Raw genomic sequence first — 22,727 nt, 5'->3', positions numbered from 1 at the left:
AAAAAGAACCTCGAAATGAGTATAGAACGGATAATTACAGGTGTAGGTGCTGAGAGGGGCATGGCTAATCAGAACGAGGGAACCCCACCAGGTGATAGGAACCGTGATCACTCAATATTTCAGTTTAGCTGCAAGCCTTACTTTTTCTGCGTGGCATTTTCACCTTTTACTCGTGAATGTTTTTATTATTTACAGCTTTAATTTAGGGCCTTTTGCCATTAAAGCAAAGTAGGCGATGAAAGCTACTCTCCAGATACAGAGCACAATTAGCCACCTCACCTCCTCACATAATGTGCCATTAGTCAACTATATCCTACAGTGACTGAAGCCACATATCTCTTTTCCTCCTTACAACCTTTTTCTCATGATTCCCAAGTGACACAAAGGTCTGTGGGGGTTATTCTAACTTTGGAGGAGTGTTAATCCGTCCCAAAAGTGACGGTAAAGTGACGGATATACCACCAGCCATATTACGAGTTCCATAGGATATAATGGACTCGTAATACGGCTGGTGGTAAATCCGTCACTTTTCCGTCACTTTTGGGACGGATTAACACCTCCTCCAAAGTTAGAATAACCTCCTGTATCTTCAAACGGACACCGAAACCCTTCTCCTACGCAGTGGAAACTAAGACAAGTCCCTCTTCAGTAGACACAAAGCCATACCCCTACTCTAGAATATGCCAAAGCACGTCTTTCAACAGGGTGCGACAAAGCACATCCCTCCTCATGGCACACATGCCAAGGCATGTTCCTCCTTAGCAGGCACCAAGATCTGTGCCTCTTCAGTGCATACCAAGACACGTCCATCACTGCACTCCAAGTAATATTCTGCATAAGTGTACTCTAGGGCACAACCTCCTCAGTGTACTACAGGACACATCCTTCTTTAGCTGACCCCAGTTCTCAAGGTTATTTTCTCCTATGCAGAACCCAATGCCCGTCTCCCCACTGAAGACCCTAAGGCCCATCTCTTCTCTGCATGCACCAAGATTCAACACACATCTTAATTACTTAGTATCTATTATCACTTTGCAAGCCACAATCCTGGCTCTACTCCACACAGCCCAGATCCAACCTCACCTCTGCAGATCTAACCTCTGCCTTTCCTCAACAGACTCTAAGATTGCCTCTCCTCTGTAGTCCTCAAGGGCCACCTCTTCTTTGCAGGCCACAATATGGGGCCCTCCTGTGCAGACCCCAAGGCTGGGCTTCCCTCTGCATCTTTGTAGACACTCTACTATACTCACCCGTTCCCGCACGTTGTGACAGAAGGCCATGTCAGGGTCCAGCCTATCATTGTGGTATAGATCTCGCTCCTTGAGCTCAGAACGCAATGTGCTACCTTTCATCAGGTAAACACTGGATATATATGGAACATTCCAAACTCCACTGCAATGGGAAAAGAGGAAATTAAAATTTGGGATCATCGTACACAATGACAAAAATAAGGTCTGCAGTAGTAAGACGAAATTAGCACAGAGGAAAATAGTCCATGCACAGAGAATAAAAGGACCTTTAAAATTTCCACTATACTGGACTCCCACAACTCCTTCAAAAATGCCCCGAAAAATCCAACTCCCCCGCAAAAGGCTACATATTTCCAATAACACATCCTGCCAATACTTTAGAAAGAAACTTATTGAAGCCAGTTACTCCAGTCACTGACATATCTGCCCCACAAATCATGGAAGTACTGCCATGAAATAGCACATGTACTCTGGTCCCCCGGACGCTTCACGTGGTACAGGGAGCGCTTGAAAAGAGTACTAGGGCCAAAGAATGCACAGTGCCTGAAAGATCAAAGAGGGATGGCATCAAGAAGGGCAGAAGCAGAAAACGTTTTGGTGAACAGGCTGTACACCAGAAAGAGCATTCTGTTGCTGAAAGAACACTGTGTACTGCCCAGCATATTCACTTGTTAGGTTTGGTAACTGGGCAGCTCAGAGGCCCACTCAGATTAAACTATTACAGAGCTGCAGATCCAATACATTGCTCAAATCTATATTATTTATTTTTCTACTGACCACACCGTTGCAGTTGTGTACTGTAAGCAAAACAATGACCTGTATTTTTGAAACTGTATATTTTGAAAATACTGATTTTGAGTCACTTCCACTTACATTCTCTGCCCCTGAACTATGTCCACATAATCCTCGGATCGGGCGTAGAAGCCATCTGAACTCAGGGCTCCCCAAAAATTAGACCACAGCTTCCCAAGAAGACCCACCAGAGGGGCGATGATAGACCTATGGAAAAAGAAGAGGCAGAAGTTAAAAAAAAAACAAGGACCTGAAAGCCAACAGACACCACATGTAATGTACCAACTGAAGACACAAATAATCAGCAGCGTGTGAAACCACAAGCAACTTGTATTTTGCACACTGCATATATCACCTGCACCAACTTCAGAGAAGTACAATGAGGAAATATGGAACTGTGCATAAGGGGCACAGATGGCATAGGGCACACAGGTAGCGGGAGGTTATACAGCAGTCCATGGCCTTTTGGTAAGGAGGCCTACTGATCTAGTGAAAAACATCGTACAGGAGATGGGGAGTTAGTACACTGTTAGGTCAACCACGCAAGCGCTCTGACGTGTTGTAATTGATCTGTGGGCTTTTAACCACGCCCACCGTACCCCCATCACTTTCACTCATTCATGGGCTTGCCTTTCAAAAATCTTTTATTATCATTGGTAAACGCTTTGTTTGTCCCTCTTTTGGGGCAGTTTTGTTACCGCCTTGGCCCTCGACCCTGTTACATGGATAATTGCACGTTTCCCGATATGTGTGACTCCGAACAAACTTCTTTTTCCTTTTGTGTCTCTCCTTCGCGCTCATGCTAGTGGCGGCAGTGGCACTTTGAATCGGCTTGTATATGTCAACTGTTTTACTTGTCATTTTCACTTTATGTGGCAAGAAAAGTACAGTTAGGAATTTACAGCGCTAATAGCTCTAACTCGAGCAATCGCGAAAACCATTGCATTGTAAATGCTTGTTTTTTATTGCTATTCACCCAATGAGGGAAACTTGGAAATGTACAACAAAGGTGTTTCATGCTCTCAGTTCCCTTGAACTTATCAGGTACCTTGTGTCAGAGGATCTCAGCCCAATCACAATACACTTTTATCTCCAAATTTTTTTATGAGATAGATGAGCATTGCAGCACGAGACCCTACTCTGGCTACTTTTACACACTCCCATCAATTACAAATCACCCAGCTGATGCACAACTCAATCATCCTGCTGATGCAAAACGCAATAGTGAACGTTTTGTTCAGTGTTGAGCATGTCCAGCAGCACAACAATGTGTCTCATATACACAGTAACAGATAGTCTGCTTTGCAGCTTGCAATGTATTATTCATTGAAAATTGCCTGAGTATGGAGGCCACCAGTTGTATAGATGGTACAAATAAGAATGGTACAGAAGGTCAAATTATTCGCTCTATAATAACAACCACAAGTATACTTCTGCTCTCAGTTCATTCTAACAACGGCCTAGAAGATACATATATCTATTGCAGAAACCAAGGTCCAAACTGTTTTCTAAATCTTAAACACAGGAGAAGCTTGTTTAGTGACACGGCAAGACATCACTAGACCAGCCTTTGGAACCACAAATACCACCCTACTATTAAGCAGGAGAAGTCAAATACACTCAACATTTTTGCAGAAACCAAGGTCCAAACTTGTTTCTAAACCTTAAGCACAGCAGATGCTACTTTAGTGACACAACAAGCTATGACCACATAGTCTTCCTTTCGCCGATATCTTCAAACACTGCTAACAGGCTGCAGAGATGTATTACATACACATAAGGATAGGAGAATCAAGCTTGCTAATACTTCCTCTCTACAATACAAAACTCACACAACTGTATAGCTAAGGGTAGCGAGCTCCAGGGTGAGTCTTCTTAGAGCATATTCAAGTCACAAGAGATGGTTGTAAAAATAGCTCTCGCCCACAGTTGGTGGCATGCTTCATCATGCTCTGTATACATAGCTGTCTTGCTATGTCAGTTTTGCAGAGATCTATTGTAATGATGTGAGTCATTATGAACCCATTTTTATTCAAGAGTAATAGGGTAAGTAGCATTACATCAGGCGCACCCAGTTAGAATAGTCCTCAATACATGTTATCTGTGTTTATTAAAGTCAGAGATGTGTATTATGATGGTAGTTTCTTATTTTTTCATATTTTTAGGAAGGACACGCTCATGAATTCACAATCGGCAAACCACGCTCTCAGTCAATCTTGTTCTATTTATCTACCTGAACTGGTGCCCTCCGATCTGTCTGTGCTTTAGAAAACTCTGTGGGTGAGCTGTCGCTCCTCAGGATATTGCAAGAGTTGGGTGAATGACTAGATTGCACCCAGTTTTCTAGGGTGTAAATTGGTATATTTAAACCAATCCTGGACTCTGCAATTACAGGGGGGTGGTAACTTGCAGAAATACCCTTTCTTTACAGTGACAAAGGGAATGCAGCCTGTTCCTTTTTCAGCTACAATGACCGCATTGTGCCTGATTTATCACCACCTTTATGTTGGGAAGTGGGGCAATCATTACACTCGGCTTTGTCCACTGCCACTCGAGTCTTCTTGTATTCATCCATGCAGGCCTGAAGTTTCTCTCTGCTTACTGCCTCCAGGTGCAAGCCTCAAGGCTAATTCAGATTCATGTTTCCCTTTTGTTTGTGTGAGTTTGTGCACAATTTAGTTTCAGTATTAGACATCGTCTCCCAGATCCTTCTTGGGTTGCTTCCCATATCATTGCAATTTGCAGCAGTTTGTGCAATTTACAACTAAAAGCTCGCTCTTTCATCAGGTCTCATATGCCAATCTTTGTCTTCTGGTAGGTATTTTGGGCCTGTGGGGTCTAGCATATCTGTACAGTGGGATGTTCCTTCTTTTATCTAGTGGCCAAACATTACAAAACTCTTCACTCAGATCTCATGAACACTCCTACATATATACTATTCAGGAACAGGCTACAGATATGGCTGTTTCAACAGTAATCTTCTTGAGCACCATCAGCCCCCTTGCAGTGCCAGGATGCCCCTCAGGTAACATCACATTTTATAAACTCAAATTCAATTCAGTTCAATTCCTATTGGGATAACAAACACACATTGTCAATATTCAGAGAATACCTCTCTGAAAAATCCCCATTAACCTGGGACACCTCACTCAGCTGCCATCTGGCGTGTAGCAGATAAAACCAAAATGAAACCCTGGCCAGCAGCCAACAAAGTGGTCAATAGTGGTTCTCCTCCCACATCCCAAATGTTACTTTCCTCTAAGCGTGAACCAGTGGGGAGTAAAGGTGACATATAATCATCTATCTTTGTTAGTTTATGGAGAGAGCACTGTCCCTCAAATGTGGACAGAGCATTACAAATAAACAGCTGCCAGCATATATGTCTATCAGTTGAAGCTGCATCATACTGTGCCCTGAGGGAAAAACAACTCACCAGTCTCTCTCTTCACCTACCCATCGATCGCAAAAAAGGACTGCATTCAATGGCAAATTGGTCCTTTTTGCCAAGAAGCCAAGTGAAATTGCAGGAATATTGAATTAAATTTGGGTTCCTTTCCCATAAAGGGAGAGCTTGGCAGACACAACCTGGTTTGGGTTTGGCTAGTGGCCTGGCTGTGCCATGGTTCATTGCCCTGTTGGGAACCAAAACCCTACTTTCAAAACTGTGTGGCTTTGTTGGCTTTTCAGTTTGCACACATTTTGCTTGTCAGCCTGGTGTAAATAGCATTGCAACAGTGCATTCTATTGGTCACTACTGCAAGGATCAATTTGATTTGGTGTGGATAGAGGTCAGCAAACTGATGATTCTGTTTATTAGGTGCACATTGTGAAGACGCTCTAACCACGGCCCCTTTGACATGACCTCCAGTAAGTAAACAATATCTTATGGTTTGAGATTTACCTGACAGGCTGATGGAAGGGGATCCACGAAGAGGGGAGGAATGGGTCAGTAAAAGAGGAGAAAATCACCTGGTTTATGGTCTCCCAAATCTCTGTACAGTATATTTCAAAATGTTTCCAGAACATATATATACTGACCCCAGTTGTTCATGGGAGGATCATAAAGCAGTCCAATTGCATCATCGTGATGATACAGTGGTCAAACTATTTCGTCCTCCGAGCATCTTCACTTTGTTTTCCACTGACTTTTTTCAGTGGCATTTCCATGAGGTAAGTGATCTCACAACTTAAAAGTAGGAACAACCTGAGCGGGACGGGGTGGTTTCAAAGAACTCACTTATTTTGTTCCACAAGGCTCTTGAGAGTGTTCGGGTTCTTCAGCACCACAGATGCGTCAAGACTGAAGTAGTACTCACAGTCTGGAGACTGCCGGCACATGTCTCTGTGGGAAAGGAATACGTTGGACAAGGTGAGAATGAGTGAGGAGAAGAAACAATGACAAGGAATGTGAATCGAAATAACAGCAAGAATCAAACGAAGCAGGGGGTGCTCTAGGGAAGAACGGGGTGAGACAGGAGAGGAGGGGGGCAAAAATAGGTGATAGGGAGAGAAGACTATGGAAACTGAAAAGAGGAATCTTGGGCAGAAAAGGAGCAGGCGGGGAAAAACAGACCATGGGAGAAGAGAAAGGGCATCAGGCGTCTTTCACTCACAGAATGCAATTACTAAATTACCAATTAAACAAAATGAACAAAGCATGCCCAGATATTGCACTGGACACCAGTCTGTCCAGATTCTGCCATTGCCACTGATGTGCCTGGGCCCGCTCCTGAACAGAGGGGCCATACCTCTCATTTAAACCCTAATCTGCATAAACCTGACTCTTGACCCCTGTGTGACCCTACGATTAGGTCAAGCGCCCTCTCTTGACCCGCAGCATACAAAGACCCCACAATAGACTTTTGTATGCACAGTCTGAACTTCAACACGACAAGATCACTCTTTCTCTGCCGGCAGGATAGATTATCTCTGCACCTCTCCTACAATGATATACCTTCATCCCAAAATCTCCATTCGATTTAAAAATTCCCAAAACGTTCCTGTAACCCACAGTGCGCTCAGGTCCTACCATTATTCCAAGATGCATACTACTTTCTTCCTTATATTGCTAAATGCACAGACTATACCTTTGACAAGTGCATATACAGCCCCTGCCTTTGGTACTTGAACACCCAGTTTCTTTTAAGCCCCTCTTCGCCACAATAGCCCACCACTTCATCCCTCAGATCCTTGGGCTTGAAGGCCCTCCCTTATACTCCAGTGGTTTCACTTCCACACTTACACCGCTATGTTGCGAGCTTCTGCGTTCTCTGCATTTTCTTCTGGTCCCAGCACTTTGACTGTGTTATACTTGCTGCCGTGCTCAGTCAGGAAAGCATCTACCTTTGACTGGTGAAGGGACTCCTGAAACAAACCAGAATGTGTCATGACCAAACACAGATGAAACTGGTAATGGCAGGAAGGGGTCCCTGAAACAACAGGAAGGGAGGACCCCTGAGTGTCCAAATCATGAAAAGCCTAAAAATATTCGACATCAATGTGTCAATGGACGTTAAAACCCGAAGCCTGTGTACACGGCCGAGCCGTAATACCCTGGATAAAGAGGAAGACGGAACCCCATTCCCACAAACGGAGCAGAGCCCAGAGACACTGGACAAACTGGTGTCAATGGAAGACAGAATCACAATCCCTTACAAAGAGCAGAAGCATGAGACACTGAACAAATTAGGGGTTAATGGTAGTCAATTTCAAAGTATAAAGGAATGTCACAGACAAGTCCAAAAAGTTCATAGTGTGCAGGCCCCTTCTCCCCTCACTATTAACCCACTGGTAATTCAATACAAACTGGACTGTCTGTTCTACATCGCTCCGCCACAGCACACAATTTCATCACATGAGGATTGCAGCACACCTTCGAATCTGAAACACAATGTCAAAATACTTCCACAATAAACCATTCTATAAAACATATACTCTAACAACCATGCTCAACAAACTGAGTAGATACTTACTCGACTGCCTAGAAAGTGCAAAAATGACAAAAATGTTGTCATTGGGTTTACTCTTCCACATTATTAAATATATAAGTATATTGTTCAAGAGAATGTATTTTAAAACAATTATGGTTATCTTTCCTCATACTGAGGAACCCCGTCACTAAATCATTGGATAATATGGTAGTTACAATATGGTGTCCACATGTATATACCAATACGAATATGTGACTGGGGTTATAAAAACAAATCAAAATGGTGCCGGCATGTGGAATGCCAATAGGTGTAGGATACAGGACAGTACATGGTTGAGTCTCGAGCTCTTCGTATCAAAATATTCTTTAGCATTCAGGACATTCTAAGCTAATTTTTCCTCCTAAAGTACAGCAACAATGATCTTCGTCACCCGAACCTTACCATGGTGTTTTCACACGGATGAATCTTGTGTTCTTGGGTATCAAACTAAACCACAATAGCTGGTGCCTCATAAAAAGCACCCCTCCCCTCAGGGTAAAATAATGACCTAGTCTGTCCCGCAAGCCTCACCATGAAGATTTAGTGGTAACATTTTCATCTCTTATAGATCTGTTTGAGGACAAGGCGGGTCCTTATGTTACTGAAATTTAACAATTATGAATATGGTCACAAGTTACTCTTTTAAAAACATTGTTTTGTCTGATCACCAATGAGCCATAACATAGAGACCCATTTTTTGTTTTGGATCTTTTGACTGTGATAGCACCACCATGTCAAATGCTGCTCTTGGCATAGCTCATATAACAAATATATGTCAGAACAATGCATGCTGGAACCACGCATGCCTGAACAACGCGGTCGGAACAACAACTGCATTGTTACCACTAATACCTTTACCACGAATGCCTTAACAATGATTTTTCATTGGAACGGCATGCGTGGAACAGCATGCGTGGTTCCAGCATGCGACCCCTTGATCCCAACCCCCCGTCCCTAAAACTACGGTGACCCTCCACCCCACCCCTAAAGCCTAAAATAGTTGTAGGGGCAGGGTTCGGGGTAGTTTAGGTTTTGGGGGCAGGGTGGGAGGTTGCAGTAGTTTTAGGGGCGGGTTGGGGTAATTTTCGGTTTTAGGGGCGGGGAGGTCACTGTAGTTTTAGGGGCATGGGTGGGAGGTCAGGGGGGCTTCGCATGCTGGAACCACGCATGCCGTTCCACTCATGCCTTTGCCGGGGATGCCTTCACAACGAGAAATCGTTGTTACGGCATTCGTGGTAAAGGCATTAGTGGTAACAACGTGGCCGTTATTCCGACCGCGTTGTTCAGGCATGCATGGTTCCAGCACAACATGTTGTAAATTAATACCTAGAAGGTGCTTTTAAGCCTTGCGAGGGGTAAAAAAGAGCTATACAAATGCTACAATATAATCCAATATACCTACAAAAGTAGCATTAATCATTTTTAAATATCGCATGTGGATTCTTCACATGAAAGGCTTACTATATATTTAGTAGAACACAAGCAATCAGAACTAAGCATCCAGCCTGCTTTTGTCTGCAGGCTTTGATTAAACCACCGTCTTTAAGTGAGGAATAGCTTGTTGAAATAAACAAGCATTTAAAATGCAATAGGTCTCGCATATTTCGAACAAGTTAATTGTCATCTTTTGACAATAGCGCCTACGAGCTAAAACATTAGAAGAAACTCAGAAAAAAAGGACTTGGCAAAATAAAATAGAAGTTAGCTTTAAAATATAAAACTTTGCAATTTTGTGCCTTCTGGCATGTTTGGCAGTAACAACCATTCTGTTTGCGGGGCACTTGAAGTTAAAACCAAAAAATAGTACCTCGATCACGTCAGGAGCAGCGGGCGGGCACTAATTAAGCTGCGTTAATTAGTGCTTGATCCCTGCTTCACACAGAAAAACAGAAGTGATGCAAGGCGTGCAGTGATTAATTACGAGGATGTAAAGAAGAACGCCACGCAAGGTGAGCAGCAGGCAGGCTGCAAGCCCTGTACTGAACACAGCAGAGTCTCGCAAGCGAGATGCAAATGTATTCTAAGAAAGTGATACTCCGTCATGAAAATAAAGGTATTTCTGGTCTTTTTGAAGCTGTACCACATTTAGATTAATGTGGGTGCAGAACAGTCAGTTCAGTATAAAACAATGAAAGAACTACAGCAGTTTGCTTACATGCAATTAACTGCCTGGATTCAGATTAGACCAAACATCTACTTTTACAGCATCACTTCCTTCCTCAATAGAACCACATACTAGTTCTATGATGCATGACTACTGGCTGACTGACTGCACGGAACAGGGGAGCTTGAGTTTAAAACGTCTAACCAAAAGTCAGGTAGCAGCGAAGGATGTAGAACTTTACTATAGTTCGATCTGGCTTCCTCCAACTCTGAATACCTTCCTGAAAGCCTGTGCCCAAAGCTTAGGTACATGCCTCTCCTCACAAGCAACCCATGAGTGTCACAAACTCATCATAGACGTTGACTTACATGGTTGTGGATAAACAACTGGATTCGTTCCTTTGGATATTGCAGGTTCAGCAACCGGTTAAAGAATTGAGGGATGAAGGGAGTTGGCTGTTCAATGAAAATGCCAATCAGAACCAGGTGAAAGGCATCATCCTGAAATTCACAAAAGTGAGAAAAATGAAACTGGTAAGGACCAAAAAAGAGAAGAGGTAGAGATGCCATTGAAAAACAATAAATATTCATCACAGGTCATGGAGCAGCCTATAAACTGATGATCAGCAGACAACTACACAGGATCAGGGAAGGCATTTAAATGCAGGGAATCCTACCTCGAGGGCAGATCTTCCTAGTAGATGAGGCACAATGACGGGATAGTAAACTCACGGTTTCCTACCTTCAGTCCGGAGAGTTTCCGCAGCCCCTCGTCACACACAGTGCAGCCTGTCTCAAAGGTCCATACACGTGGAACGTAGTTTCCAAGGTAGTTCAGCTGCAACTGTAATAAAATCTCTAAGTCCTCAGTTTGAGATAAACATTATGTTCAAAGGATACATGTACAGTTCCAACAACTAAAGGGTGGGAGGTCACAGGAAACAAAGGGGGCACTTCAACTTAGGAAGAATTGGCGATCTACGCAGTCCAGCAAGAGTTTCCATAGAAGGACAACAGGATGGATGCCCTCCACCCTCAGTTCAGCCTGCTCTGGACCATCTCGGATGAACCGCTGTGATCTCCTTTACTAACATCATGCTGTCTCAATCCAGGGACAGTTCTTGATTTTCAGAATCACCACGAAATCACTTGTCAGCAACCTGTTGGTACTGATGGGTGTGGCTGTGACCTTTTCCTAGCTGACCATTTGTTTTATCTGGCAATCTTTTCCCCATTTCCCTTATTCAGTTCCCCCCTTCCCTTTTAAACTTCACCTGTGTTTTTAACTTTTGCGCTTGCTAATGGGAATGTGCTGAATGCATCACAACGTTTGAAAAGGATCTTGACAGAGACCCGGCTTACCTTTGTTGGTCCATTTCCATGAATTACCACGGGAAGTGTGTCATGAACGACATTCCTGGCTCTCACTTTCCCATTTTCGAACTTCAGAACTATGTCATCTAGAAACATCATGAGAGCATAGTTAGATGTCAGCACAAGTATAGGTGCCTATATAAATCACGAATGCTCTGGACTGCTGGAGATTCAAGTATGTCACAGATTCAAGATCATCATGGAACTTGCCACTTGCAATATATCATTTGCAATAGTGACCAACGTACCACACAAGTCACTGGAAGCAGCACAGCAAATACATCGTTCATCTTCTGCACAGAAACGTTTTCTGTGACACTACCACAGACTTCTTATTTTATGGTAAATGTTAAACGGTTGCGCTCAACAGGCTGAACTCTGTTACTGCAATCATGGTAAGCACCCTGTAAAATGGGACTCATTTATTTATAGTGGAAGGATGAAAGGCTGCGTCAGCACCATAAAGATCCACAACATCAACTTGGAAAGAACACACGTCCTCATAACATTACTAGGATGATTCCACGTTTTTCTGTTCATTAGGCACATATTAAAACAATCACAAACACTCCCAGCATGCCCCAACTCACCTACGCCGCCATACAGATTCTGGAACACACGACTTCTGTGGTCTAAAGTAATGTTGAGTTTCTCCTTTAATAAAACAAAAAGCCAAGATTTTTTCACACAGTTATAAAGTATATTCAGATGAACTGTCGCTGAAATTCAGGCTCAAGTGCCCCACGCACGCATGCAGCGATTACTACTATGCATACAAAGAACATCAACCTCTGAACTATCACAACCCTCGAAAGAAGACGCATTTCTTCCCATTCTGCACTATCGCAGCAGTGGAATTACTAGAAGGAAGGTGTACTACAAGCACTTATCCTATGAATAATTGTATGTATTCTCTATTTTGAGGCATCTTTTTCTCTGATAAGCTTGTGCCATCCTCCTTTTTGTAAAGTCGAGGATTCCTCAGTTTCTGGTTTTCTTCCCTCTACAGCTATGAATCTTCATCTGCTGCACTCAGATCCTTACTCAGTTCACACCCACAGCTGGGTGTTCAGTTATCATTGTAGTTAGCCCCTCGAAGTCACTACTTGGGGGACCTAGGATATAATCCGAATGACCAATTGCAGCCCTAAAACCATCTCCCTGAACCCACCCACCCTGCACCTCTCATGCGCCAGCAACTGCTTTAGCTCTTCCAGGGATCTGATTTAATTGAGCTTTGCAGGTCAGTTCCCTGCTTTAATGAACTTTCAAGCTCGTTTTGGATGCTCTGTTTCTGAAGGAAGAGTCCATGCTCTTTCAGGCACTTGAACTTTGCGGCCCTTAACACCACCTCTTAGACTACTGTCGGCTTTTTCTGTGCAACTGGTTCCTGCATGATTCCCAGCAACCCATCTAAAGTTGACGCATTTGCTCAGCACCAGAAAAAGCACCTGGCAGCTTTTGTGGCCATATATGATCACTTGAGTTTTTCCTTAAACATGTCTGCCCAGGGCTAGTGCTACCCTCTTTCCTATTACATTCTATTCTCTTTAGCACGCCCAGCAGCTGATTACCCAAACAGAGAGCAGCACACCCAGCAGCTGTAAACCCACAGAGAGCAGCACACCCAACAGCTGTAAACCCACAGAGAGCAGCACACCCAACAGCTGTAAACCCACACAGAGAGCAGCACACCCAGCAGCTATAAACCCACACAGAGAGCAGCACACCCAGCAGCTATAAACCCACACAGAGAGCAGCACACCCAGCAGCTGTAAACCCACACAGAGAGCAGCACACCCAGCAGCTGTAAACCCACACAGAGAGCAGCACACCCAGCAGCTGTAAACCCACACAGAGCAGCACACCCAGCAGCTGATTACACACACAGAGAGCAGCACACCCAGCAGCTGATTACCCACACAGAGAGCGCAGCACACCCAGCAGCTGTAAACCCACAGAGAGCAGCACACCCAACAGCTGTAAACCCACACAGAGAAGCACACCCAGCAGCTGATTACCCAAACAGAGAGCAGCACACCCAGCAGCTGTAAACCCACACAGAGCAGCACACCCAGCAGCTGATTACACACACAGAGAGCAGCACACCCAGCAGCTGATTACCCACACAGAGAGCGCAGCACACCCAGCAGCTGTAAACCCACAGAGAGCAGCACACCCAACAGCTGTAAACCCACACAGAGAAGCACACCCAGCAGCTGATTACCCAAACAGAGAGCAGCACACCCAGCAGCTGATTACCCACACAGAGAGTGCAGCACACCCAGCAGCTGTAAACCCACACAGAGAGCAGCCCACCCAGCAGCTGTAAACCCAGAGAGAGCAGCACACCCAGCAGCTGTAAACCCACACAGAGAGCAGCACACCCAGCAGCTGTAAACCCACAGAGAGCGCTTGCAGGCGCAGCGCTGCTTTGTCTGCTCTATCAACGTTTTCAGGATCTGTGTAAATATGGAAAATGAGATGCGCAGATTTCTACCACTGCAAGCATTCATTACTGCTACCCTGCTTCTCTCTACATCCTGTACTGCACTCCCTGTCCCATAAATCACACCAATAAGCATCCAGGCAGGCCTTTCCTAGCCCTTCTGAGATAAACATATTGCAGTGCTCTCCACTCCATCTACATACATCTTTTTAATATCCAGAAGCCCCTCCCTTGCAGGCACTGTCCTTTCATGCTGTACTGAGCACTGGCATTTTTTCGCTTTCTGGGAGCAACATCCTTATAAACTCTTCTGTGTGAATAGGCACCTCTGGCTGTCATACCCGCTTTTCTGGATCGAGGAAGGCCTTGGTATAAAACAGCTGATCGCTGTCGTTGTCACGTCCATCCCAATCAGCCACAAGCTTCCAAAGGTTGTCTGCATATCCCATAAATCCTGGGGATGCAAAAAGGGATTACTGACAGCAGCGCAGGGCGCCATTCCAGGACAAGAAGATAGGTATCTGGCAGACTAGAGGAGAAAGAAAGGTGAGGAGAGAAAGACATGAAGAGAGAGAAGATGGAGCAGGCGATAAATGAGGCAGGGGTCAGTCAAGCATGGTGGTTGTGATGGAAAGAACAGGCAAGAATGACAGTTGCTGGAGAGAGATATACATGTGCAGGAAAAGGAGAAGTGAGGGGCAGACAGGGGCAGCACAAGTCTTAAGGGGCTCATCAAAGAAAGGAACAGCAGTGAGGGAGGCATGCAGAAGAGGCAGAGGGAACATTGTATGCTATGGAAACTGAAACTGTGGACCCAGCAGGTTGTGGGTGAGTCAGGAGGAAGCAGAATGGCGGGGCAGGGCAAAATTATATACATTTACAAAGGACAGAGAGACAACAAAGGGAGAGTAGAGAAAGACAAGCAGACAGAAAGAGGTGTATGTAACCTTCAAATGTGACTCAAAGCCGCCAGCCTCACCTCCAGATCCCAGATATCGCTTGCCAGTCACTACTTGCGGGTATTTGACGTCCAGTTTGCGGTCAGGATAGATTAATGTCTCTGCTGAGAACATCACTCGACACTTGGCCTGCTTGAATTTCTTGAGTAGTTCTGCTGGGCCAGAAGCAAATATGACATCATAGCTACAAGAAGATGAGATGGAAAAGGCTTATGGGATCGACAGAGAACGCGAGAAAAGGCTCCACATGGAAAAGAGAACAGACAGGAAGTACAACCTCCCTAGGGACGGCAGGTAGAGCGAAAAGGAGAGGGCAAGAGTGAGCAAAAAGGACATGCACTCAAGAACATACAGCAAGAAACAGTATCATGGGAGGTGAGAAAGAATGAGAAGGAAAGCAGACACTCAGGAAACGGAGAGAAATACCATGCATTGACAGACAAAATAGGGATTAATGAACACTGTGGGGAAAAATAGAAAGAAGAACTAGAAAAAGGAAAACTTTAAGGAGGATGTGATGGCCAAGAGCCATGTTTTGCTATATGAATAATAGATGGACAAGCCTTCCCTATCCACTGCAAACTAGTCATATAGAGCACAATCTGCAGGAATCTGGCAGTTACCTCTCCGTAAAAAGAACAATTAAATTCTCCTTTTCTGGCATGAGCTCCAGAGCAGACTTCAGCAGGCGGACTTTCTGCCCTCCTCCTGCTGCTGTCGACTCATCTCCTCCGTTCCATTCTTCTCCCAGACCCAGGACCTGCAGGTGAAGAAAGAGAGAAAAATTAGCCGACGAAAAAAGCAGCCTATGCTGAGACCAGAAAAAAAAAAAAAACACCCTACAAAGAGATGAAGAGATCCTCCTAAATTGAGATCGGGGTGAGGGCATCCTGCACTGAGACCATGAGGCATGCTTCACACATTGATACCCCGAAGTGTGCATCTCACACTGAGACCACAAAGTGAGCATCTCATACTGGGACCAGGAAACAGGAATCCTAATCAAGACCAGGAATCGAGCATCTCACACCGAGACCAGGAAGTGAGCATCCTACATTAAGACCAGGAAGATAGTATCCTACACCATGGCCAGGAAGTATGCATCTGGCGTCGAGACCAGACAGAGAGCATCCTACACTGAGACCAGGAAGCGAGCATCCGATACTGAGACCTGGGATCAGGAAGCGAGCCCCCTACCCGAGATCAGGAAGCATGCATCTTGCACAAAGCCCAGGAAAAGAGCATCTTATACTAAAGCAAGGAAAGGAGGATCCTGAACAAAGCATGCTTAGCTTGAGATACAGACACATGGTACGGGAAGAAAAGGACAAGCTCACTGGAACATTGAGACATTAACATAAGCACACCTACCTTAGTGCCAATTGACCTTCCATAAGGGGATTCATAGGAACAAATTATGTGTCAGCGACTAGGAGTAACCACATGTACTGGTCTTGGTAGTCAAACATTATATACAACGAGTCAAAGCATTTAGTTATGCTTATACCGTTTACATACATGAATATCCTCAATAGATTTCCCGGAAGTAAACCAACCTTATATTGAATACACATTACAATCAAGTAGGTTTGTGTCTAATCTGCCATGCATTAAACACGAGCTGCATTCAGTTGGCTGGGTTTCCAAAAGAATGTCCACAAGGCTCCAATTTGCCCAAAGACAGTAGGACGTCGTCCTCACACGCGAAGAGTGGCAAATTTGCAACCTTTGATTCACATTTGTTTCACATAAAGTCTGATTTATGAAGTACCTGTTCAGAATGGGCTTTACAGTGACTGGGAATACATTTTAACATGTTGGTTATCAAAGAATTGAAGGGCACAGCAGCAACTGAGTGCCTCTCCCATTCTGTGACTGGCCATTTAGGGGTTCATATCGATGACTGCCTAGTGAGTGCACTGGCAGCTGGCCCAAGGAGCAGAGCATCGTTGATTTATACAGTGGAATACTAAGGAGATGTAATGTTCTAATCACTGATGGCTATTCACAGATCTATTGAGTATCCTTAGAATTGTAGGGAATGGATACCCATGTGAGAAAGGCATACACGAATATCACCAATAGAGCTCCCGCACTGACACAGATAAAGAAACCGCAACTGAAAATGACCCTTCGAATGAAATGTACCTGCAGCTACTCTTGTGCTTAATTTGAGCCAGTAGTTTCCGGTGCGGGGCACGCATTTAGTGCGAGCAAAGGACACATATGGGAAAGACGGAGGAAGAGAAAAACGAAAAAGCGTCAGGAAGGGAGAAAGCAGAAAGCTACAACAGTGAGCTGAAGGGGCAGGAAGTGACAAATGGATTAAAGCCCGAAATGGCTTCAGGATTACTCTGCCTCAGTAGTCTGTGCTCATACATGTATTTGCAGCAGCCGCGTGTTTCAGATGAGAGCTTTGGGCACCGGCACGTTGTTATTTACAAATTAAGCACTGAGCTACTATCTCAAGCTGAGAGTACTGTTACAGCACAGTAATGTGGCCACGAGACACAACGAGCCTCTTAGATCCCGCAGGAGCTGTGTTTGAGAAACTCCCCTCGGCACTACAGCAGCAAGTACTAAAGACAGACTCCTGAGGAGTTTCCCCTCACAGAACGGGCTGGGAGCAGTCAGACAGATGTGCCCCATTACCTGGACATCATAGTTGAAGACCTTCGCTGACCTCTGAAACCGTTTGAATCCTTCTGTCTCCTTCGTGGCAACTGTAAGAACCAGCAAATTCTCTGCAGCAAAAAGAAAATTGGAAACCATCACACTTTACCCTCATCTCTTCCTGTGAAAACTCACGCTAACAAGGAAAGCAATTAGTTCTGTCCGAGAGGTGTGAGGCTGGTGCTGAACCAGTGCCATCAGAGGGTGCGACAACCAGTCCTGATGCAGACAAGAATCAAGACCTCAGATTTGTAAATGTAGACCGCACCATCCTGCTTCGACTGTTACTCTGGCTGACCTGTTAGACTGTGGTCCTCGGGACATTCTGTAATGCTGAATTTATCCAGACAAATCAAACAGTAAAGGGCAAAGCCGATGCAATGCCCCTCTTCTGCTCACCATCACCTGTAAGAGCACCGCAAGGCTCCAGCCATCCCCAGCAGTGCCCATCACATCTGCACTAGCATAACACCCACATCTCAGGGCCACTCTACAGATCCACCCAACACCATTCATTTATTCTAGAAAATAGCACATAATGAAAGCCCGTCTCAGAGAGGCCAGCCATCTCACTCCATGTCACACCGGACACCATTTCCAGGCCTGTGCTTTAATGTGGCAACCTAAAACCTTCTACATGTTGTGGTCTTAGTTTACTTCTATTGCATTAATTGGACTACCACCAACAACCAATGATTCGTGAGTTTGAAGGCTGGGACTAAACAATCACAGTGAAGATATCACCCTACTGACAAATGAATGCTTCTGGGATCTCCATACTTGCATGGGATAAAGTTGGAATGGAGTGGGGCCTAGACAGAACTTCTGTAATCAGGAGTGAAATCACCCACTCTCTGGGCTTTGTACATTAGTTTAGTGATGTTATTTCACGTGGAAGTGTTAAAACTGCATTTCTCCCCATCTCAGTGCTCTAAGTAAGTGGAGTAATGAGAGTAAGAAAGAGTATGTTAACAAAACAGAAATCTACACAACATGGTGGCAAAGCAGAGACTCAAAAAGTGAAGATGTGCAAAAAAATAAATCATCATAATCAAACATTAGGGGTCCAAAAGTGAGTGAACCCAAAGTTAGGAGCCATGCCACGAACACGTAAATTCCAGATTAGACTCCTCAACACCATACCACCTTTCATTCCACATATACACTGGAAGCTGTTTGTCAGATCAGTAGCACAGTCATCAAATTCTTGGTAGCTCACTGTGGGTTAATCTCCCCTCTAATTTGCTCTACTAGTACAAAGAACACAAAACTTTACAGGAAGACTGGCTGTGGAGTAACCAATAGGAACCGATCACCACTAGTACAAATACTACAATGGGCTCAAATCAAGGCCTACTTCAACTTTAAGGTGTTTTGACCCTTTCACAAGAATGGGGTGCCATGTAATGGAGGAGAACTAACCCTATGCCCTGAAGCAAATTTGAGCAATCACTCCAAACATCCAACTACATAGAAATGAATTATATGATCTGTGCCACGGACTGCATTTCCACTAAAGTCCACAACATTTTTAAAAATGTATCTGTTCTACTAAAGTCGGAATGCCAATCTTTTGATTGATAAACTTCAATGCTCCTGTTGTAGATGAAGCTTTAGTATTGTGTCCCAAATTCTGCAGATTTGCAAGTTGGTTATAGCTTAGGATGGAATGATCAGGGTCCAGGCAATCCCACCTCACCTGTCTGCCACCCCCCACTGCGGCCCTGACTCACGGTTTTAACCAAAGGCGCATTGTCTTCTGACTTCACGAGACCTTCAATAGTTGGGAAGAGGTTACAGTGTTCGCCTATAGAGGTAAACTGGAAGAAAAAAACTAAACACCATCACTTCCTCTTAATCTCTGATATCTGTTGTCTACTGTTTACAACGGCATCTGTAACTATCCTCACCCATCACTGCAACATCCCAAACCTCCCTCGAGAGTACCCATTCTCTCTAAAGGACATCACTGCCTCGCAGCATGTTCCTTGTAGCTCACTACTCAATGGACAAATCTGTCTTTTCCATGAATCCATCAGATCCCGAGCACCAAAGTGCCCTGCTGCAAGCATGCCCCTGTGCGTTGTACCTCCGGCCTCGCATGCCCTCCCAGCCCTGCTTACTCTCCACTGGTGACCATTTGCCCACCTTCAATGCAGACTCGGGTGTTCTGCACCACTGCCCCGTCTCTCCTGAATACTCACCAGCCCTAGGTCACATACCTTCAGCCAACTCTGAAATTCAAAATAAACATGTGACCCCCCCCCCCCCACCCCACCCATACCCGTAGTGCTGGCATCGCTAACTCTTGCAGCCCTTCATGTCTCTCATCCCTGAGCACAGCGGTAATGTAGCCTTCACATGAATGACACATATGTTTCCTGCAGAGACCCCTCACTGTACCAATCACGTCCAGTGGAATGTGCGCGCTGAACCAGAATTTCAACGTCGCAGGCGCTTTGAAGGCCAAGACCTCGGCTATGGAACTCGTCCTCGTTGAGCATCCAAGCCAAAGACAACCTCGCATTAAAAGGCAACTACCTTCAGCGCAACTTTTCTGAACCACCACACACTCGAACTGCCATTCAAGAAGCGCATTGAAGTTCAAGTTATCCACTCCGTGGGGCCGCGCAATAAAAGCGCTTCAGTCATTGCACACAAGAGCTGCGGCCAAGCAGACCCACCCTGCACCGCGTAATCTCACCCCGATCCCGACCCACTCCCTCTTACTCGAACTGGCGGTCCCGCAGGCCACCTGCTGCAGCAACACCAGGACCGGGACCAGCAGCGGCAGTAGCGCCATGAGACCGGGGGTGCTACGGCTGCGTCTCGAGGACGTCTGCTATAAATACAAGTTGTAGTAAGGTGTCTCCTCGTTGTGACTCCTCGGGCTGCAGCAGAAAGGAGGCAGCACCGGACAGTGTGGAGTTCCGAGTCCAGTCCTTCTGTGGCTGTTCTAGTTCCCTTCAGGATTGCCACTGAGGTTGAGGGTCTTCCTCTTCACTCTGCCACGCACAAGCCCCGCCCCTTCCGTTCGCTCTCGCGAGAGCAACTTGATTCCCCCCCCCCACTTCTCTCTTGCTCCAGATGTGGGTATGGACGTGCGGTGCGTGACTGATGTGCAGCGCAGCATCTGCAGCAGAGTAACACTACACCGGCAGAGACCGCTCATACCAAACCCACTGCCCATAAAACTGAGAACTCTCACTGATGAGGAAGACCCCCAGTGACCCACTCCGGGGGATAGGTATATCCCTGTAACAGCAGTACACACGACTTAACTTCTCCCCCGCCCCCAAATAAGCGCCCCACCCAATCGCCCCAAGCAAGACCTTTACAGAAGGAGTAAACATCTCCTGCGGGAGGAACTCCTCACACAAGAACACCCCCAGCAGCAGGGACAGACTCAGCTACTGAGAAAATGTAACCACGTGAATGAGATTGCGCAGTAATCACTATACAACTAACCAGTTCGTAAAGGGCAGTTTATTAGAACAGGTTAGTATTAGGACAAATACATTAAAATACTAATACAACATAACATCAACCTCGCTAAATTCCTGAAAAATCCCTCCCTTAAACAACTCCCCCAAAGTGTAAAAACCGTTACCCCAACCAACTCCCCATGGCCCAAAACATCATTCCTTCGTCTTCCATTCACAGACCTTCCCTTGCATTCCCCATTCTCTCACACCCAGTGCATAATTTGTAAATAAAGAGATGCCGGCGATCAAAGCCCTTCTCTTAAACACGAGGCTGTTGTAATTAAATCTGCCAGAACTGAATACTGAGGCAGCGTAATCCTGAAGCCATCTCGGGCTTCTTCAATCCTTTTACGCCCACCCCTGCCCCTTCAGCTCATCCTGCAACTTTCTCCCTTTATGACGCTTTTTCGTTTTTACTTCTTCCGTCTTTCCCATATGTGTCTTTTGCTCGCAGCAAATGCTTGAGGCAGAAGAATAAGCCCCGGCCCTCAAGAATAAGTACCGGTGCTCAGTACCGGAAACAACAAGCACAAATTAAGCACTGCTCACACCCCACCAAGCTCCCCAAGTGAAATCCTTGTCCTGCTCCAAGGCCTCAAACGTCGCCTTTCCTTACCCTGTGCAGTGCCCCCACCCGCCCCCCTTCAGGGTGGATATGCCTGAACCCGACTCTCCATCCCCCCATACTACTGCCTACATTCTAAAACTACAAGTACCTGTCCTACTTTGGCGAAACTCTAATGCCTATCCTACACATCCGTCTTCCTTTTTATAATTTTTTATATACAGGAACCACTCTTTCTACTTCCTCAGTTAGCATCTACCTCAAAGTGCAAGAAAAGGGCTTGAAAATAACCCTAGTTATAGCTAGGGGTTATTATTTCTTCTGCTTCCGTATTTGAATAATACTCTTGTTACAATCCATCCTCTCCATGCATTAGTACCTCCGAGGTTACCCTGTCCTTGCACATGCCTGCAGCGTTACTGTCTACTAAATCTCAGTAAAATAACCATATTCCTCCTTAGAAAGCATAAGCTTTCCTTTGGAGTAACCTTTCCTACATCACTAAAACCCATCTAACCTACCTACACCTCTTGCTTCCACAAATCACAATGTCTCATTCTGGTTAACCACTCCTTGCTATTTCACAATATTTAACCACCTCAACCCTATTTCCTCGCCCCTCTTTTACTGCTTACATTAATTAATTCTAATAATGACATCTAACTTCCTTCCATTAATTTAATACTTCACTACATGAAAATTGTTGAAATTGTCTAATTTTCTCAGAGGACAAGGCTGACCCCATAACCAACACTAATAAGCACTGGATTAACCACTAACTTTGAGCTACAGAGTAGTGTGTAACCCACCATAAAGCACTTCAACTCCTTGTCAGGGTGAAGCGCCATATAAATACAACCGCAATACAGTACAATACGTGATAAAATACATTATTGAGTGTACATATTGTTTAACAAAGCTACCTTCTTCTGGCTTTTTCTCTTCATATCACTACACACACTTTTTCACATTTTCTGTAATCCTTTTTCTGGTTTTTGGACCTTAAGAAAGGAATATTTTCTTATCTATGTAGGCCTCATGGCCAGCTTTTGAAGCCACCAGGCAGAGTGTTCCTGGTTTCCCCTGCTGGCTTGGTGAGTCTTGCTTC

At 45.0% G+C, this 22,727-nt stretch overlaps 1 protein-coding gene across 1 annotated transcript in view; it reads right to left on the bottom strand.

The window, feature by feature from the left end:
- Positions 1–20,592, bottom strand: part of PLOD1 (procollagen-lysine,2-oxoglutarate 5-dioxygenase 1) — a 42,409-nt gene extending 21,817 nt beyond the window's left edge. Inside the window, exons 1-13 of the mRNA XM_069241258.1 lie at positions 20,300–20,592; positions 17,549–17,640; positions 15,520–15,656; positions 14,917–15,080; positions 14,279–14,391; positions 12,079–12,142; positions 11,477–11,574; positions 10,857–10,958; positions 10,484–10,615; positions 7,285–7,406; positions 6,280–6,384; positions 2,124–2,249; positions 1,251–1,392 (exon numbers count right to left, since the gene is read on the bottom strand). Of these exons, the coding sequence (XP_069097359.1) occupies positions 1,251–1,392; positions 2,124–2,249; positions 6,280–6,384; positions 7,285–7,406; positions 10,484–10,615; positions 10,857–10,958; positions 11,477–11,574; positions 12,079–12,142; positions 14,279–14,391; positions 14,917–15,080; positions 15,520–15,656; positions 17,549–17,640; positions 20,300–20,372 (1,470 nt within the window). The 5' untranslated portion in view covers positions 20,373–20,592. The remainder of the gene's footprint in view (positions 1–1,250; positions 1,393–2,123; positions 2,250–6,279; positions 6,385–7,284; positions 7,407–10,483; positions 10,616–10,856; positions 10,959–11,476; positions 11,575–12,078; positions 12,143–14,278; positions 14,392–14,916; positions 15,081–15,519; positions 15,657–17,548; positions 17,641–20,299) is intronic.
- Positions 20,593–22,727: the final 2,135 nt, after the last annotated feature.

This window comes from Pleurodeles waltl, chromosome 6, assembly GCF_031143425.1.
Source record: "Pleurodeles waltl isolate 20211129_DDA chromosome 6, aPleWal1.hap1.20221129, whole genome shotgun sequence".
Classification (NCBI taxonomy): Eukaryota; Metazoa; Chordata; class Amphibia; order Caudata; family Salamandridae; genus Pleurodeles; species Pleurodeles waltl.
Note: the sequence above shows the minus strand (reverse complement) of the source record. Positions and strands in the feature narration are given on the sequence as shown.